We start from the raw sequence: 19,530 nt of genomic DNA on the forward strand, positions 1-19,530 counted from the left end.
TTTCTGGTCAACGGTAAACCCCCAGGATGTTGATAACGGAGGAAGGCAACAATCTAGTGTTGGGCTGTTAATCCAAAGACCCAGGTAATGGGGATCCAGGTCTGAGTTCCACCTCTGCAGATGGCGGAATTTAAATCCAATAAAAATCTGGGAAATAGGAGTCCAATGATGACCATGAATCCATTATCAATTGTTAGAAAAATCTATTTGGCTCACCAAAGTCAGGAAAGAAGCTGCCATCCTTACCTAGTCTGGCCTACATGTGACTCCAGACCCATAGCAATATAGTTGACTCTTAACTGCTCTCTGGGCAATTAGGGATGGACAATAAATGCTGGCCTGGACAGTGATGCCTACATCTCATGATTGCATAAAAAGATCCAGTGATGGCAATACCAGGAAATGTCAAGGGACAGCTGTTCGATTCTCTCCTGTTGGAGATGGCCAATGCCTGGCATAAATGATTCTTGCCATTTGTCAGTCTAAATCTGGATTCTGTCCAGGTCTTGCTGCTTTTGGACAAGTACTGCTTCAGTGCCTGGGGAGTCATGAATGGTGAACGTTGCACATGAGCATCCCCACATCTGACCTTATGAAGGAAGGAAGGTCATTGATGAAATAGCTGAACGCAGATAGGCCCAGGGCACTACAATGAGGAATAGAAGGAAGTATAACATTTGACAAAGCATACTAATTTTACATATATAATTTTATTTTAGGTACAAATTTCAACATACACAAAACAAAATAGACAAAGATCAGATTAAAATAAAGCTACTGGATCTTAACTGGTTACAAATTAGAATCCCAGTGCAAGGTGGATCTACCTTTTGGAAAGTATATATTATACAGATACAAAAAAATCCATTCAATATTTTTTGGGTTTCAATCACTATAAGCTGCTCTTTGGGTCTCACAGTATCATTTTGCTCACTTATATCAGGCATCTTATTTCGCTTCAGTGCTGATAGTTAATTCTAAAAGCGTATTTATAAAACGACATTAAGGATGACATAATTAACCAAATAAATTTGAGGCAATAGTTTAAAAACAACTTTACTAATTTTTCTCCTCTAGAAGTGTCTCGTAGCAAATAGGCATCATCGTAACACAATTAGGGCTCCACAGATTTGATCTGGCTCAGGTAACTAATGCAACTGGTAACAAATTCTATTCCTTTCATATTTGATTTTGAACATTTGGTGCCAGAGTTTGAAAGAAAAGTGTCTTCAAATACCCCAAAAAAATGTGTTTTAAATCAAAGTGCAATGGCTGTGCCTGAAGTGAGTTCAGTCTTCACACAACATTGGTGCCAGAAAATGAGACTTTTGAATAGAAATACAACTGTGACAAACAACAAAACATGATTGGAAGAGATTCTAGTAAAAATATTGTACAATAAACAGGCTGAAGACTTTCTAAATCCCACCTTGGCCTGAGTCAAATCTGTGGTTTTTTTTCTTTGAATGGCAGCAAGAATAAAAAACCTCCATCGTTAAAATTCAGTAAAAGTTGTCAAAAGTTGAGAGATATTTATGAGTTGTTCACTTCCCATATAACCACACTGACATGTGGGTTCTTGGATTTAAAGGATTGCACTGCTCAGGTACAAATAGGCAATTTAGACAAATGAGACAAACATTTGGTCAAAACGAACAATCATGAACATCAACAGTGTCCAATCTGATTTCTATTTAAACACATATAGAACACAGGCATATCATTACACAGCAGAGCATGAAACAACAAAGCTGCAGGACAAAAAAGCACATTTCTGACAAGCAAAATCTTAAAAATATTACAAGGTTCTCTTACAATCAGCTGTATAATACTCTAATTAATTGACATAGTCCAGTTATGTGGATAAATTGGAAACAAAACATTTTGTAAGTGAATAAATATAAAACCATTTGTACTTCGTGTAGTACTAGGTAAGTCAAAACAAACCAATAGGTAGTAGTACTAGAAAAAAAGGCTTCTTTTATGTAACTAGCTGCTCAAACAAAACAAAATATATTGGAGATTTGCTTCAGTTTCTATCACCATGAGATGTTTATGACCACCAAATTGTAACAAGTTTGAAGATTTTCATAGGATCAAGTGGTTCCTTTTTTGGTTTCTGATGATTGACTGATGACTGAAGGATCTAATATGGGTTTTTATGCATTTTTATTCTACTGAATTGCCCCTTTTAAATATAAAAACCAGTACAAAAATTAAGCTGTCCAAATACAAAAAATTGTTCTGTAAAAATTACTGGCCTTGTAAGTGGTAGAAAATCTGAAGCAAAGAATTAATAGAAGCCTCATATAAAAGTTTATTCAGTTTCAGTTAACAATTTAGTAGTCTAATTGTCGTTTTATTGTGGAGACATGAGTTTGGAGGCAGAAACTTAAAGTGAACTATTAATTTTATGTAAAAATAAGCTAAGAATGATTTCGATTGCCCACTTAAAACTTGCCCATAAATTGCATGCACTTTGGTCAGGCCAATGCAACATGACTGGATGCTATTAGTTTTGAGCTCCGAACAGTGTGCTTAAAAAAAGTAAATCAGGCTTGAAGTCAAGTTAATTTATCTTTTACTCCTTGGAAGTAGTGTTGAAATGATAAGTACTGGGCAGTTACCAGCAATAAGATGTGGTCCAATCATGCATTATTTGTTTTAGACTGACTCATTGACTTCTGTTATCTATTTTACTGGAATGAAGATCTGAACAACAGCAGTTCAGTTACTGAAAGGAATGCATCTCTTCTGGGATAAGTACCATAACAGCACAGTATTTATTTGACAAAGTTATGCGTAACATGGACAGGTTAGCTGTTTTGAAGAGCAAGCCTCACCATTAGTGCATAGAGTATCAACTAATTTGAAAAGAAAATATTAGGAATCTTATTTTTATTCTTTTGTTTACTCTCATTTTTTGATGGTTTAACTGGCCAGTGCTGAACTTAACTAGGGATATTCACATGGACTGTTGCAGCAAAGTGAGACTGAACAGTTCAAGCAACCCTATTCCTGAATTTCCCAAGTTATAGTGTTGTTCTGATGATTAAGCATTTATGGATTAGGATATGGACAAAAATGAATAACTGCAGGTCTTATTTCATGGTCAGACTCCAGTTTAATAACAATTAAATGGGAGAGCATAACTGCTCTCTAACTATATCCATAACAGCTATCTAATTCTGAAGTAGATACTCATTTTCTAAGTCTTAATTTTCATTGTTGTAGTTGGACCAAAGGGGTAGAGTTTGCCTCAATTACACAAAAATAAGTGACAAAGGAAACTCCTGTCCCTGATGTCACACCATCAACTGAGGTTTTCTGCATTTGCAAATTAGGAAAAGTAATAATTCTTTGAATTAGAAATATGATACTTGAAACAGATTTAAACTGACTTCACTGTAAATTTAACACTGGATTAATAAGCAAAAATGCATTATTGTGATGTACTGTTAGTGTGACTAACTAATTTGAGTATGACACTGACTGATCATGTCACATCAATAGCAAGTACAACATTCAGAAATCCCAGCTGTCATGAAAAATAACAGGAGCACAGCACCACAAAAATCAATAATTGATTTGCTGCCTGCGTTTTGCTGACCTCATTTTCTCAAACCGCGATTCCATTTCTTCCAGAACTTTTGGCGTGTATCTGACGACTAATTTAACCGTTCCATGGGCAGCTTTCAGAAGTTCAACTGCTTTTTCATGGTGTTCTCCTTCAACACTCTGCACACAAAAAAAACCATTAATCCATTTGCTCTTTAAAGCTTTTGACAAATTAAATACATGCTTGGTTAGTTCAGCCTGTAACTTGTCCACCTGAGTCAGAAGATTGTGGATTAAGCTTCATTTCAGCACTATGATATTTGTTTTTAATTAATGTGTTCAGAGATGTCATGACACACCCATCGAGCACGTGGGACTCTAACTTGGGGCTCCTGCATCAGAGGTAGGGACACAGTCACTGCACCACAAACACCTGTCTGGTCCACTGTGATACCTTCAGGAAAGTCTCAATTGACTGTACCATGAGACACATTACTGCATGCAAATTGGTTGCATCATCTGCCTAATATTACCATTCAATTTCATTATTAAATGAATTGGTTGGCATTAAATCTTTTGGGAAATCCAGAAGACATGAAAAGCACACGATAAATCATTTTTTAAAAACAAATCCAGTAAAACAGTAATGTAGTTATGAAGAAACATTGCTCCAGAATTGTTCTCGAAGTAATACGCTGATTTCCTATTCCAGCATAAGTTCCTCTGAGGTTTAGTTGTTCTGCATTCATATTGACTATTGACAAATTGTTGGAAATATAAAGATTAAACCAAAATTTTAGGCATTCGGAAAATTAAAACAAACATTTTAACAGAATTAGGGTAAAGGGCAAGGAGGGAAGACAACTCTGTTTCTATTACAGATTTGCCATATGCCTCAATCTTTTATGTTCTCTTTTCAAAAGCCACGAAAAGAGACTTCAAAGTGAATGATGCCAAATTTTAAACTTTAGTTGACAATCAATGCAAATTGCAACACCAGCTTTGAGCAGGAATTCATCACCACAATGAGATGTGATTTCATACGCGAAAAAGCAGGTGCTAGCTCTGCAGATAAAAAGCTTCCATACCAGTGGTAAGGGACAATTCATATGCAGCAGACTTTGTCTTTCTAGAATCAGGTTGTGCAGTCATCAAAAGTACAGTACAGGCAGTCTCTGGTTTGCGATTGGGTTCTGTTCTAGAGTCTATTTACAAATTGATTTGTATGCATGCTGGAACACAATACAGGACAATATAAAATACCAGTTTGTAAACAGTTGCATGTCAGACGTTTAAAATTACTCCCCTATATGGGATCACATTTGTAAGTCAGGGACTCCCAGTACATCATCTCCTCTGTTGTCAATGAAGTGCTCGAGGCTATATTCACTCTCACAGATAGAAGGATGCTAATTAGCTAACAGACTAAAGATCTTAGCTTTAAATTTTTTCTCTGAATGAGGGCCCTCTCTTAAAAGTTGCCAAATTTTTTCTCTGTTCAATCTTACGTGTGCATTTGCAGTTGTCAAGGCAGTCAATGCAGAAAAAATTAATTGCTTTCTTAACCAGTGGTCAAATCACAGAGAGACAGAGCTGTACAGTATAGAAACAGACTCTTTGGTTCAACTCGTCCACGCTGACCAGATATCCTAACCTAATCTAGTCCCATTTGCCAGCACTTTGCCCATATCCCACTAAACCCTTCCTATTTAGATGCCTTTTAAATGTTGTATTTGTACCAGCCTCCACCACTTCCTCTGGCAGTTCATTCTATTCATGCACCACCCTCTGCATGAAAAAGTTGCCCCTTAACTCCCTTTCAAATCTTTGCCCTTTCACTTTAAACCTATGCCCTCTAGTTTTGTACTCCGTTACCCTGGCTATACCCCTCACAATTTTATAAGCTTCTAAGATCAGACCTCAACCTATTCAACCTCTCCTTATAGCTCAAACCATTCAATCCCAGGAATACCTTTGAACCCTTTCAAATTTCACTGTCTGTTTGGAGTTTGCACATTCTCCCCATGTCTGCATGGATTTCCTCCGGGTACTCCAGTTTCCTCCCACATTCTAAAAAAATGTGCAGGCCAGGTGAATTGGTGATGCTAAACTGTCCATAGTTGTTAGGTGCATTAGTCAGAGGGGGGTGGGTTACTCTTCAGAGGGTCAGTGTGGACTTGTTGGGCTGAAGGGCCTGTTTCCACACTGTAGGGAATCTAATCTAATCGAATTTAATCTTTCCTACAACAGAAACCAAAATTGAATGCAGTATTCCAAAGTGGCCTCACCAATATCCTGTACAACATGACCTCCAAACTCCCATATTCAATGCACTGATCAATAAAGGCAAGCATACCAAAGGTCTTCTTCACTTTCCTTTCTACCTGCGACTCAACTTTCAAGGAACCTTGAACCTGCACTCCAGAGTCTCTTTGTTCATCAACACGCCCCAGATCCTTACCATTAAGTGCATAAGTCCTGTCCTGATTTGCTTTTCCAAAATGCGCTGAATATAATCCATTTCTTATATCAATGAGGCTGCTGAATTTTAGAATATATCCCAGTTTCAGTCCAACTGTAAAAAGGTACCATTAATCTCAAGTGAATTCCCTTCTCATGACTCACTTGTGCATTGAATGAGTGGTTTGAACCTTAATAAGGACAGGTAATTTACCAGAGTTAAACCTGTTAATGAGCAAGCTATTCTCAGTCAGATTGTACCAAAGTTACTATCGGCTACGTTCATTTGCATTTGGTAGGAAGAAAAATACATGCATAAAGCTTCTGCTTGCAATTGTTATCCAGTGATCCTGCTGTAAACACATGTGAGGATGTCAGGTAATTAGTATCCATATATCAACAAAGGAATGTCATTAGGAAATAAAGGGAAAAACTTGCAGAGGAAAGAAATCTGGTTTAAAATGAGGTGAATGTTAATGATTTAAGTATTCACCCACATGTTCAGCTCAACTGCTTAGATTTTTGTGGGTGGCACAGTGGTTAGCACTGCTGCCTCACAGCGCCAGAGACCCGGGTTCAATTCCCGCCTCAGGCTGGAATTTGCACATTCTCCCCGTGTCTGCGTGGGTTTTCTCTGGGTGCTCCGGTTTTCTCCCACAGTCCAAAAATTTGCAGGCTAAGTGAATTGGCCACGCTAAATTGCCCATAGTGTTAGGTACAGGGATAAATGTAGGGGAATGGGTCTGGGTGGGTTGCGCTTCGGCGGGTCGGCGTGGACTTGTTGGGCCGAAGGGCCTGTTTCCACACTAAGTAATCTAATCTATTCTTCTCTTAAACTAGCAGGTTCCAGTCAGTTTTCAAAGATGCACAAAACCAGCATGTAGCAGGCAGCAGGCTTTAAAACTTTAAAAATACCCAATCGTAAATCTAAATACTAAAGTATATATCATGATGAGAAGTAAAAATAATGCAAGGCAGCAACTAAGTCTGTCCAAATCCTCTTGAATCTGTTTTGCATGTTTCTCAGAGGACATATTCCCATGTACCTTTGCATCATCCAAAAATTTACATTCGGTCTCCACATCCAATTCACTGATTTATACTGTGAACATTACACTAGTCAAAGGTGGCCAACACAAGACTGACCCACTTATTCCAATATTTCTGGCCGTTAGTTAATCCTTAATTCATGCCAGTAGATTAGCAAAATTAAAAGCACTTGGGTAGGTGAACAACGCCTTCTGCAGGGCATTGTTTCCAACAGCTTTCTGAAATTCCAAACGTACTGAGTCCCCTTTATCAAACATCCTAAAATAAATCCAACAGGCTTGTCTAACATTATTTAAATACACACTAACTATCTCCAGTCAGGTTTTTATTACAAAACTGCCCATTTATCAATCTATAAACAAATTCTAACGATTTCTCAACCACCAGTACAAAGATATCACACCTGTAGTTCCCAGTTTTCTCTCTCCTTCACTTCTTTGAGTGAATTGGATTTATTAATTGATTATAAATCCCATTAGATGAAATGGTGGGATTTGAACCCTTGTTTCCAAAACATTAGCCTGTGCCTCTGTATTATTCATTACGCCACCATTTTCATTTCAGCATTTTCCTTGAAACCTTTCAGAGGTAGTATGGAATTTCAACTCACACCAGACAATCAGAAATCCAGCCACCTGTACTGCAAACCTTACAGCCTCATCACCACTCCAACCCCTCCAGCAGTGGGACATTCAAGGAGCTTAAGTCATTGCCCATTAGACCTTCGCTTTCCCCATGATCATTTTACACCGAGTTGAGATTAACAACTCATTTTTCGGTTACTGCATGCTAAATTGTCTTCTTTCATAATTTTTTCCATGAAACCAAGGTGTAGAAGCAGGCCATTCAGCCCATCATGTCTGCCCTTTCATTCAATGCATTATGGTGAGTCTGATTATCCTCAATCCCATACTCCTGCTTTATCCCATAATCCTAGTTTCTCTTACTGATTAAAAAAATCGCTCAGCCATGAATACAATTAATGACCTGCCTCTATATCCCTGTATGGTAAAGATTTCCACAGATACAATAGCCTCAGAGAAAAAGAATTCTCATCTCTGTCTTAAAAGTGCAACCACTTATTCTGAGATTATGCCTCAATGTCAGTATATCTTTCCTGAGATAAAGACCCAAAACTGTTCACAGTATTCCTAAGGTCAGACTGATGTTATTTAGTTTTAAGGAGACTTCCCTATTTTTACACTCCACTCAGAAATAAAAACCATTTCCCCATTCCATGGGAAGAGTGCATCACTGGAATGGTCAACATTTATGGCCAATTCCCAAACTTTCAGAAGTTAGCGAGCTTTCTTGAACTTCTACAATCACACTTACAATGCTGGTAAGCAAGGGAGTTGTAGGATTTTGACCCACAGACAATGAAGCAATAACAAAACCGTTCCCAATTAGGAAGATACGTGGGCTGGATGGGAACATGCAGGTGGTGTGTTTCCAAGTGATTATTACACTTGTCTTTCTAGGTTACAGAGATGATAGTTTTTGAAATTGCTGCCAAAGAGCCTTGTACATGGTACACACTACTGCATTAGGGATCAATAGTGGAGATAGTAAATGTTTAAAATGGTGGGCAGGGTGCTGAACAAGCCATGCTTTGTTCTACATGGTGTTGAACTTTTTGAGCGTTATTGGAGCTGCACTAATTCAGACAAGTGAAGAATATTCCATCATACTCCTCACTTTCATCTTGGAAGGTGGAAAAGCTATGGGGAGTCAGGAGGTGAGTTACTAATTGCAAAACCTGAGCCTCCAATCTGCTCTTGTAACCACAGTATTTCTATGATAGTACAGTTGGTCAAGGGCAAGTACCCAAAATGTTGACGGTGGACAATTCAGTGACGGCAAGCTTGGGATTACTTGATTAACACAATTAAGAGTGCCGGTGTAGGTCTCAAAGTGAACATTTAAATATATTTTGGACAACATTAGTGGCTGTACTTCAATTGGCTGCAAAATATCTTAGGATGGAAAAGGTGTGATATAAACACAAGTTCTTGCAAAAGAATATCAAAGATACCTACCACTCCATTGACTGACAGGAGCTGGTCCCCACGTTTCAAACCTCCATGACGATCTGCAATGCCAGCAGGGATAATGCGGGATATGTATATGGGAGAATTTTGTTCCTTACCACCCATGATATTGAATCCTAGCCCTTCATCAGTTTTGGGTAATTCCACAACTCTTGGATGTGAGTGACCTTCACTGGCAGCAAATGCTGCCACTGTTGCCTGTTGAGACAAATTACACATTTACAATCATATCAAATTCTGTAAAACAAGCTGGTGCACAGCACAGACACGATAGTACACAACCATTCCAAACACTACAAAGGCAACAAAGGTCCAAGTAACCTACTCCCGTTCCTCATTTGTGTGCACAATATTCAGGAGAGAAATATTCCAACTCACAATGGACTCTTGAGGAAATGTTACATTCAAATGTTCTCACTATAACTCACTGTTTGACCTCAGGTTCAAGAGAGTGGTGCTGGAAAGGCACAGCAGTTCAGGCAGCATCTGAGGAGCACGAGAATCAACATTTCGGGCATAAGGCCCTCATCAGGAATGAAGGTTTACTGAGTGTCGGTTCAAACAAAGTTTGATGTTTCATCACAATTCTTATAGGTTCAAAGATAACTTTTCATTTGGTAGACTTAAAGAAATCAAGGTTTCAAAATTGAAAGCTCTATCTAGGGGCTCTCAATATCTTGTCATCCACTGTTTTTTAGTACTCTCTTTCTCTGTATGTCAATCAGACCTTTCCCACCTTGACCACCTGTTTCGACTTTGTAGGTGCCATGTAAAATTCTCTTTTGCTGCATCACTTTTAAAGCGTTTCCACTGTTTTTCTTTCTCTTATCCACTCATTTTCTATGGCCATTTTTTTCCAGGTACCGTTCAGATGGTAAAATTGTGGGCAATATACAGGACTGGAAGTGAACAATGGGTCTGAGAAAGGAAATCCTTCCAGGAGGCAGGAGAGAGTATGCAAATAACTGAATGCAGGGCTTTGGAAAGTCAAGCAGGGATACTGGGACTTGCAAGCACATTGCAGAGGTCTAGAGTCAGATTGGATTTGTTGCTGCTTTCCTGTCTGGCAACCTATGTGGAGAAGAGATAGTGAAGCTCAGGCATATTAAACAAGATTCATGAGAAACTAAGATGAACAATTCCTGAAGCATTGGTGGCTTGAAGAATTACATTGAGGGAAGCAATCTTGGGCTTGTTAAACACACTAATGCAGAGTGGAGAAAGTTTGAACCTGACAGCAATTTAAGAGAATGTATAAACTACAATAGCACGATAACTGCAATTGTACAGAGTATAAAAGTTACATTTTTTGACTGGTCTACTTTCAAGCAAACAATCTCCATAGTTAACATTTATTTGATCAATCAGTTGCAAGTATTATGCACATATCCAATGTATTACAGACACGTAACAGATGTAACAGATATACCATAAAATCGCATGCTTATCCTTCACACAAGCATCTAGATCATGAAAACAGAGAAATTGATATATACCAATTATTATAAAACTGATATTTTGAGCAAAAGATCCGATCTGGTCAAAGAACGGACACAGTCTATTTCACTCTGGGAAATCTAAATATTATGCAGCAAAAAAACAATTTTGCGTCAAGTCAAATTTATTTGCTAATATTCAATAATAAAGTCACAATTCCAAGTTCAGTTTGTGTTGAGGAAGGGATAAGCAAAAACTGCAAATTGCATTTCTCATCATGGATCCAGTTTCCTATTGTCCAACAGAAGAATTGCCTGTTTTGGTCAGCAATGAATATAAACTGGTTGGAATGTCAGCTATATGGGTTCATTCCAAACCTTAACTTATAGGGTAAGGATTATATAGAAAATGGCATAGTCAGCATAGATATATCTCCCGTCGGATTGAGACAAATTTTCAAGTTATATCATTCTTTCATACGGTGCAAGGCAGCAATTCAATATTCAAGGAACAGATGATTCCAGAAGTTGCTAGGTGGCAATACTCAATTTTGACCAACAGCATGGAAGCTTTTTAATGCGTCATTCTGGACTGTTAAAGGTCACTGATAAAATATTATAGAAAGAAACTGAAAGTCATTGTGTTGGGAAGGAGACAGAATGTAGACTCCATGCTTCAGGCTAGAAGATTTTTTTTAGCTATACTGCAGGAAATGCAAACGAACCACTCAGGTTCTGTGTGGAGGACATTGAGTTAAGTCCCAACAACAATTGAATACCTCTGTACTGTCGGAACTTAGGACAGGTTCTAGGAATTATTAAGCAGTCAGGATTTAGGAAAAATCTGAGAAGTCATGGTGGCAACTCATAGGTGACTAGAGAGTGGGGGTTGAAAAACCACATGTATCTCACCTTTTGCCGATAATGTATGTTCCGTAACACAGATCGTATCATAATTTGGTGGTCTCACTGGAGTTCAAAATAGCATACAGTTGTAACACGTGCCAATCTTTCTAAAAGACAACAATGCTATTTTGCTGAAACAGGGCAACAAAGAGCCCCTGAGGCTGAACAAAAGCAGGGCAAAGCTGGTACCTATAATGCACCAGGACCCCTCTACTTTGTTCCCATTTAGGTATTGACATGTCAAGTGCATGGTGGAGTAGGGGAACAAAGGAAATCAGAAGATATCCATGCTTCCATGGACCATGGCACCTCACAGAAGCTTGAGCAAACAGCTGATATTGCAGTGAAAAGGTATAATGTCATGAACAAGAAATTATACAAAAATTGTCCTGAAAAATACTAAGAAACCTGCCTAAGGGTATACTCTCAAATCTTTGACTCAGAGGAATCTGTAACAGATTTTGCCAATTTCGAGAGGAAAACACATAAAGAACTCTCCTTTACTTGTGTTTTTCCCCAAATTACACAATATTCCCAACATACAAATCAAGTAATTAGGCTTCTCTGTTCTTTGAAACCAATTGTTTGTAGGTGAACAATGAATGGATGCCTTATTTTCTTCCCTTACAGAAAGTGCATTATTTCCACCTGGCACTTTGCCACAGTGACACAGTTCAGATAGAGCAAATTATCATAGGCATGAAACTGCCATTCAAGCAGCATGTTAGAGCAGTAACTTGCTGAGCACATCTCCAGCAATTTTTCTTTTGCAAGAGAGAGTTCAGAAAAAATAACTCAAAGTATTCTTTGCAGATTTCTCCTAATAAAGAATTAAAAGTTTGCTGAGAAACAAATCAAATTTCAAATTATTTGAACAGAAGCCTGTCAAGCAACATGCATAACTAATCACGTCCCTTATCACAATACGGTAGGAGCCTAACTGAAGTTTCAGAAACTTTATACCAATTATGAAGATCACTCAAATTACTATGGTAACAAATATGAATCCTGGTAATAACAGCAAGGCATTATGAAAGAAATATTTGCTTAACTTGCCAACCTGGTTACTCAACAGACCCCTCATCTCTTAAAAAGTAAGACATACAACTTGGGTTTAAAAAGTGGAAACTCATTGAATATACACCCAAGGAAAGCACATTGTCAGGAAAAAAATCATCATGACGTACATTTATCTGCTCTAAATATATTCAAACTAAAAGTAAAATTGAGATTCATTGCAGCAAGGTAAATAGTATGGAGGGATATAGGAGTACAATAATGCAGTGAAGCTCATACAATAAAATTTAATTCATCATAAAAGCTGTGGTACTTTTACAGCCTAACTGTGCAATGCCAGCCTTTTCAGAAATACTGTTGCAAGTCTCCTTATCATAAAGCACTGTCGAATTAAGTGATTCTGAGGAATTTAAGCCAACAAATATAATATGAGCCATTAACCAATTTACAACAGTTTCCTACCTTAGCAGTAGCATTGGCTCTCACCTCTGGACTACTATTAATATCCACAGTTTCATAAACATGCTCGTAAACCTGTGGGCAACACAGTGGATGTTACTGCTGGGAGCTAACTAATTTCCAGGTTTACAGTATTCATTCACAAATAAGTCTTCCATATACTTTGGCAGAACAGAACTGGACAAAAACCAACTGTCAGCAAACAAATTCAAAAGTTAAAATAAAACAAATTATGTTTATTTAAAGATCTAAATTTAATTAGAAAATTAAGGTAATCATGATATTCAAAAGACTAGTTCTTAGAAATCAGTTGTATATGGTGGTGAGAGGTGGGATAATTTTCATTTATATTTTCCCATTTGCATAAACAGTTTTATTTTATGAAGCGCAGCAAGTAATTATTACCTTAAACCATAAACCACCAAGCATTCCAGGGTTCTATCCTACATTAAGATTGGTTTGGATTATTCTGCATTAGACTGATATAACCATGTCGCAACCTTTGAAAGTACAAGATTTTTCTCAAATGTTTGTCTGAATTTTTGCACAAAAGTAATTATTCAGTGAAATAGTATTTAAACAGCTTTCTTACTTTATTATACATCATTTAGAGGGGAAAATGTACAGGGACATACTTCTCGTACAGCAATGCAGAATTCACTCTGAAGTACCCTTTGCAAAGCCTGCAGTTTCTGCGGTGGCACCTCTCCACTCCTTTGTAACTTCTCCAGCAGTTCAATAGCCCGGGAAACATCTGAAAAGTCAAGTACAAATTCAAATACAAATACAGTCAGTTACGCAACCCAAATCAATTCTTTGCAATTAGTTCATATACATAACAAAAACCTGTCCTACCCAATTGTGGTAGAGCTTTCTAGAAAGTTTATGCACAATATTGGCTAATCAAAAAAATCTTTTTTACTTGCTGTCCTCTATTGGTCAGTACTCCAGAACAGTTTAATAATCTTTTAAATTCAGACACCTGTCTGCATCATCTATTTGAAGTTCCTAACTTGATTTGTTTTTAATGAATTAGCAACTCTGCATAAAAGCAGACTTTCAAAGAGAAGTTCTTGCTAACAGTCCACCTCAAACTTACAATTGAAAAAAAAAGGCAAGGTATGTTCCCGATCTTTATGCTATGTTAGCTCCATGCTATAAAATCAAAACATCATTGAAGATTTCTGTTGTCAAAGTAGTCATTAAATTGGAAATTAGTTAGGGAGCTAATTAGCCACAGTGCACAAGGGACTGTGGGCAGATCTCTATGAGAATAGGAAAATAGCTATATTACTTGAGGAGCACCACTCTACAACCAACAAGGGACAGGCAAGGACCAGGTCCCAAGTCGACCTCAGTCAGAATGGGAACTGAACTTGCTTTGAACATGAGCTAACTGAGTTAAGATTAGATTACTTAGATTACTTAGTGTGGAAACAGGCCCTTCGGCCCAACAAGTCCACACCGCCCCGCCGAAGCGCAACCCACCCATACCCCTACATCTACCCCTTACCTAACACTACGGGCAATTTAGCATGGCCAATTCACCTAACCTGCACATCTTTGGACTGTGGGAGGAAACCGGAGCACCCGGAGGAAACCCACGCACACACTGGGTTTCTGCGTGGTTAACTGGCCCACTCAAAATTTTAAAATGCCACAAATTTTAAAAGTGTCTTTAGCCTTCAAATTTGAAATAAATGACTGTCCTACATCTATTCCCATTATAATCATGTCCAAAATTCAAGCTAATGAATTTTGTTACTGCAAGAAGGCTTTTTCTATAGACATGTGTACAATTCTCAGGAAAGTCTGACTTTGCAAAGAACAATTGCAGCAGAGCACAACATATCTGGGTGATAAACACTAGAAAATGTCCTTACACACAACTTTTATATTGTATGGTGATGTCAATACTACCAGAATAGCACCAGCAATTATTGCCAATCCAGTGGATAATTACTTTTATGAATGAGAGTACATTATTCTCCCTTTGCTACAGTAATCAGTGTTTCAGTATCAGTACTTGATTGTCATTATTGTGTACACATCTTCCAAAGCCACTGAAAAATAGTCTGATTACTGCACATTATTTTGGAAATGAAACATGTTTTTAAATTTTATGACAATGTCTTTAGTTTTCTATTCTAGCAATGTTTATTACAACATTTGAAGCGAACTGGTCTTCATTCGATTTATTTCCAGTTCTTTTGCTAACCCTAACTCCATTAGTCTCCTCGTGGAATTACAAGTAGCTGTCCGCCCATTTCCTACATTTGGTTAAATTAGCACAGACTGTACACCAGAGGCATTACTTTCTCATTCACTTGCAGCTAAATTGATTCCAAACAATGAAATGGTAGTTCTGCCTCACAGGAAGAAAGAATTTGATTTATATAGCAGCTTTAACATCCTTCTGTTGTCCCTTGGCACCTCACAACCAATTAAGTATTTTGAGAAGCATAGCCAGTAAAAGAAAGAAAGACATCTAATTGTTCATAGCAATGAGCCACAAATAGCAATAGTCAGCCTTAATTATTTTGATTGACAAATATTACCCAGAAATCAGAATTCTCGACTCTCATCTGAATTGTATCAGGGAACTCGAAGGACTAGGTAGTCAGTTCAAAACTCATCTTGAAGGCAGAATATCTGACAGACATTCCCTTCTATTTTTCTGGTTCACAATCCAAGATGTTCACTGAGTTCAGTTAAACTTTACAAAATTACAGATAGTACAGAATGTCTTAAAATCTACTTCCCCCAATTCCATTCCTGGTTCCTCGCTGAAAGTTGCCATGCCTTCAATGTCATCTACTGTCCCATGTATAGTAACCTTAAGTTCAACATGAGGAAAATTATAATTACAGGTTCACTCTCCTGCTTTTAAGTAATTGCATAGAAGTTTAGCTTTAGTTTCTATTTAGTATGTTTCTTGAACATAAGTTCAATACTATCATTTTCCAAGATATTAATTTATACCAATATTTTTAAAGCCTTGTTCAGGTAAGGCAGTTGTCACAACTAATGCATTAGTTACTCTGTTCTTGTAGCTCATTCCACAACAATCAAACAGCAATTATCCTTTCTTTCCACACCATTATCAGACAGTTCTGCAGCATTAACTAAACTGCAAACAGACAGAATTTGAAAAGGAAAACATTGAGTGCACTATGATGGAATTCTTCCTTTCCACAGTAATCTGTACAGAAGCCATCACAAAGTATCTTTCTCACAAACCCATGATAAATACATACAAAATTGCTCTTGAGTAAATTCACTGCCTCAGTTACACTTGCTGATGTTTCTGGGTCAAATTTAAAACTCACATGGTGAACTAAGTGCACAACCAAGGCTGAATGCATGTATCCTTCACTCCAAACCTAACTTGCAAATACAAATTTTTTTATAATTTGTTCATGGGATGTGGGCATTGCCCATCTTTAATTTCCATTGTAAAGGGCAGTTCAGAGTCAACTACATTGCCATGTGTACAGAATCACAGGTAAGAATAACAAATTTCCTTCCTTGTGTTTCTCTCTAAAGATGCTGCCAAAGCTGCTGAGTTTCTTCAGCACTTTGTTTTTGTTCCAGATTTCCAATCTCTAAAGTTCTTTGTTTTAAATATCCTTCCCTGCTGACCAGTGCATTCCTAATTTTATACTAAAACAAATGTATGATTAACAATATTACTGCTACAACTTTGCACCTTAAATATTACTCCAAAGAAATAAAGTCTTTAAAATAAAGCCCAGAACACTGAGAAACAGGTGCAATACCAGGGATGCAATTTTTCAGAGAGACAGCTGAAGTATCTATCCCAGAGGAAGCAAAACACCTGAATGCAAGAATAATTTTGTTTTAGACAAGATTCCTCTCTGAACAGATCCTTAACAACAGCAAAACCCTTGAGATCTGAACACCTCCTAAAATACTTTACAACAGCATGAAGTAAAATTTGACATTGAGGAACCAAAGGATATGAGGGGAGCTGATCAAAAGTTCATTGATTAAAGGAGAAATGTTTTAAAAAGTTTGTTAAAAAGATGTCACAATTTATTCCTTTTCCTTAAGGAGGAGGAATGAAGCAATTGAGGAGAGATAGCACTATAGCATCTGAAGGCACAGGCTCTTTTTTTAAAGATTAGATTAGATTACTTACAGTGTGGAAACAGGCCCTTCGGCCCAACAAGTCCACACCGACCCACCCATCCCCCTACATTTACCCCTTCACCTAACACTACGGGCAATTTAGCACGGCCAATTCACCTAACCTGCACATTTTTGGACTGTGGGAGGAAACCGAGGCATTTCGGTATAATGGGGGTTGCATGAGAGGCTGGAATTAGGGAGTCCATGTACCTCAGTTTTTTTTTGGGGGGGGGGTGAAAAGTGAGTGGATGGGTTCACAGAGGGGCAAAGGCATGGTGGGATTTGAAAACAAACATGAGAATTTAAAAACAAACAAAACCAGAAATTAGAGAAATTCCACTGGTCTGGCAGCACCGGCAGAGAAAACAAACAGGGTTAACATTTTGAGACCTGTGACCTTTCCTCAGAACTAGTTTTCTCTTTGTTCCTGTCTCTCGAGGTACAGCTGGACCTGCTGAGCGCCTCCAACAATCACTGGTTTTATTTGCTTCAGATCCCCAGTTCTGAGCTTTATTTGAAAATTATAAAAGCCTGCCTTGTCGTTTTTGCCCTTTTTGGTTGGGGGTAGTGGTGGTGCTGGCTCTCTGAGGAAGGAAGAGCGTGCTGCCCCCTTAAAAAAAAACCTCTGTTGGCATCTTCCAGCTGTAAAATCCTTTCTGTGAAGCACCTTGAGGCGTTACCAAGGGGTCAGGTAACCCTGGAGCTGGAAGGTATACCTTCGTACCAACAGCCTAGCTCAAGCACCTGACAGCCTGCTCCACTCAAACTGATTTATACCTCTGGAGTAAGTCGAATTGCCCCCGGGCCGGCCGCTGGGTGCGGAGAGAGGGACCTACCTCTGTCCAGTCTGATGGGCTCCATCACCAACGCCATTCCACAACAAAACGACAGAAACGGACACTCCGGAAGTGACGCCGACCCCAGCCGCTCTGCATCCGCATCTACTCGCTCCTCCAACTACAGCGCCACCGCAGGCTTGGAGGACACATCAAACCCACTTACAGCCCTGAACTCATCTTGTCCACTTGTCCACCTCAGTTGGGCACATGGGTTACGAGCATTATGTTTTTCCACCTAAGTTTTTTTTTGGGGAGGTCCTATGTATGCTTCTAGTTTTCTCGTTTAAAGTTTTTTTTCACAAGACCCTGTTTCATATGTAGAAACAAAATCGAAAGTATTGCAGATGCTGAAAAATCTGTTACAAAAACATAAATTGCTGGAAAATCTCAGCACATCTGGCAGCATCTGTAGAGAGAAAGTACAATTAATGTTCAGGGTCCAGTGACCCTTCATCTGAATGTTTTTTTTCTGAAGAAAGATCACTAGATATAAACATTAACTCAGATTTCTCTCCACAGATGCTGCTAGACCTGCTGACATTTTACAGCAATTTTTATAGAACATAGAACATAGAACAATACAGCGCAGAACAGGCCCTTCGGCCCACGATGTTGTGCCGAACTTCTATCCTAGATTAAGCACCCATCCATGTACCTATCCAAATGCCGCTTAAAGGTCGCCAATGAATCTGACTCTACCACTCCCTCGGGCAGCGCATTCCATGCCCCCACCACTCTCTGGGTAAAGAACCCACCCCTGACATCTCCCCTATACCTTCCACCCTTCACCTTAAATTTATGTCCCCTTGTAACACTCTGTTGTACCCGGGGAAAAAGTTTCTGACTGTCTACTCTATCTATTCCTCTGATCATCTTATAAACCTCTATCAAGTCACCCCTCATCCTTCGCCGTTCCAACGAGAAAAGGCCGAGAACTCTCAACCTATCCTCGTACGACCTACTCTCCATTCCAGGCAACATCCTGGTAAATCTTCTCTGCACCCTCTCCAAAGCTTCCACATCTTTCCTAAAGTGAGGTGACCAGAACTGCACACAGTACTCCAAATGTGGCCTAACCAAAGTCCTGTACAGCTGCAACATCACCTCACGACTCTTGAATTCAATCCCTCTGCTAATGAACGATAATACTCCATAGGCCTTCTTACAAACTCTATCCACCTGAGTGGCAACCTTCAAAGATCTATGTACATAGACCCCAAGATCCCTCTGTTCCTCCACCTGACTAAGAACCCTACCATTAACCCTGTATTCCGCATTCTTATTTGTTCTTCCAAAATGGACAACCTCACACTTGGCAGGGTTGAACTCCATCTGCCACTCCTCAGCCCAGCTCTGCATCATATCTAAGTCCCTCTGCAGCCGACAACAGCCCTCCTCACTGTCCACAACTCCACCTATCTTTGTATCATCTGCAAATTTACTGACCCACCCTTCGACTCCCTCCTCTAAGTCATTAATAAAAATTACAAACAAATTATCTTTGTTTCTGCTACATAAATGTTTCTTTGTTTAATTTGGAGCAAATCTATGCATTTAAATTTTGTGATATTTCTGCATTATCACCATTGACTAAATTTGTTC

At 38.6% G+C, this 19,530-nt stretch overlaps 1 protein-coding gene across 2 annotated transcripts; it reads right to left on the minus strand.

Moving 5' to 3' along the window:
• Nucleotides 1-691: 691 nt before the first annotated feature.
• lin7c (lin-7 homolog C (C. elegans)) lies at nucleotides 692-18,035 on the minus strand. Of its 2 annotated transcripts, XM_072592706.1 has the most exons (5): nucleotides 17,926-18,035; nucleotides 13,573-13,691; nucleotides 12,941-13,012; nucleotides 9,108-9,317; nucleotides 692-3,738 (listed from the first exon to the last, which is right to left on the minus strand). In XM_072592706.1, exons 1-5 carry the CDS (start codon nucleotides 17,960-17,962, stop codon nucleotides 3,577-3,579), a joined length of 600 nt encoding a protein of 199 aa, XP_072448807.1. In that variant the 5' UTR covers nucleotides 17,963-18,035; the 3' UTR covers nucleotides 692-3,576. The 2 variants fall into 2 exon arrangements, with proteins under 2 accessions (XP_072448807.1, XP_072448808.1); XM_072592707.1 differs by lacking the exon at nucleotides 12,941-13,012.
• Nucleotides 18,036-19,530: the final 1,495 nt, after the last annotated feature.

The sequence above is a fragment of the Chiloscyllium punctatum genome, chromosome 22, assembly GCF_047496795.1.
Source record: "Chiloscyllium punctatum isolate Juve2018m chromosome 22, sChiPun1.3, whole genome shotgun sequence".
In the NCBI taxonomy this organism is placed as follows: domain Eukaryota; kingdom Metazoa; phylum Chordata; class Chondrichthyes; order Orectolobiformes; family Hemiscylliidae; genus Chiloscyllium; species Chiloscyllium punctatum.

Excerpts from the sequence above, each read along its gene's own strand:
- lin7c (XM_072592706.1), bottom strand. The coding sequence starts at position 17,962 with ATGGCGTTGGTGATGGAGCCCATCAGACTGGACAGAG. Across the intron at positions 9,318-12,940 it reads GAGCCAATGCTACTGCTAAG|GCAACAGTGGCAGCATTTGC; the intron begins GTAGGAAACTGT and ends TTGTCTCAACAG. Across the intron at positions 3,739-9,107 it reads TCCTGTCAGTCAATGGAGTG|AGTGTTGAAGGAGAACACCA; the intron begins GTAGGTATCTTT and ends TTTTGTGTGCAG.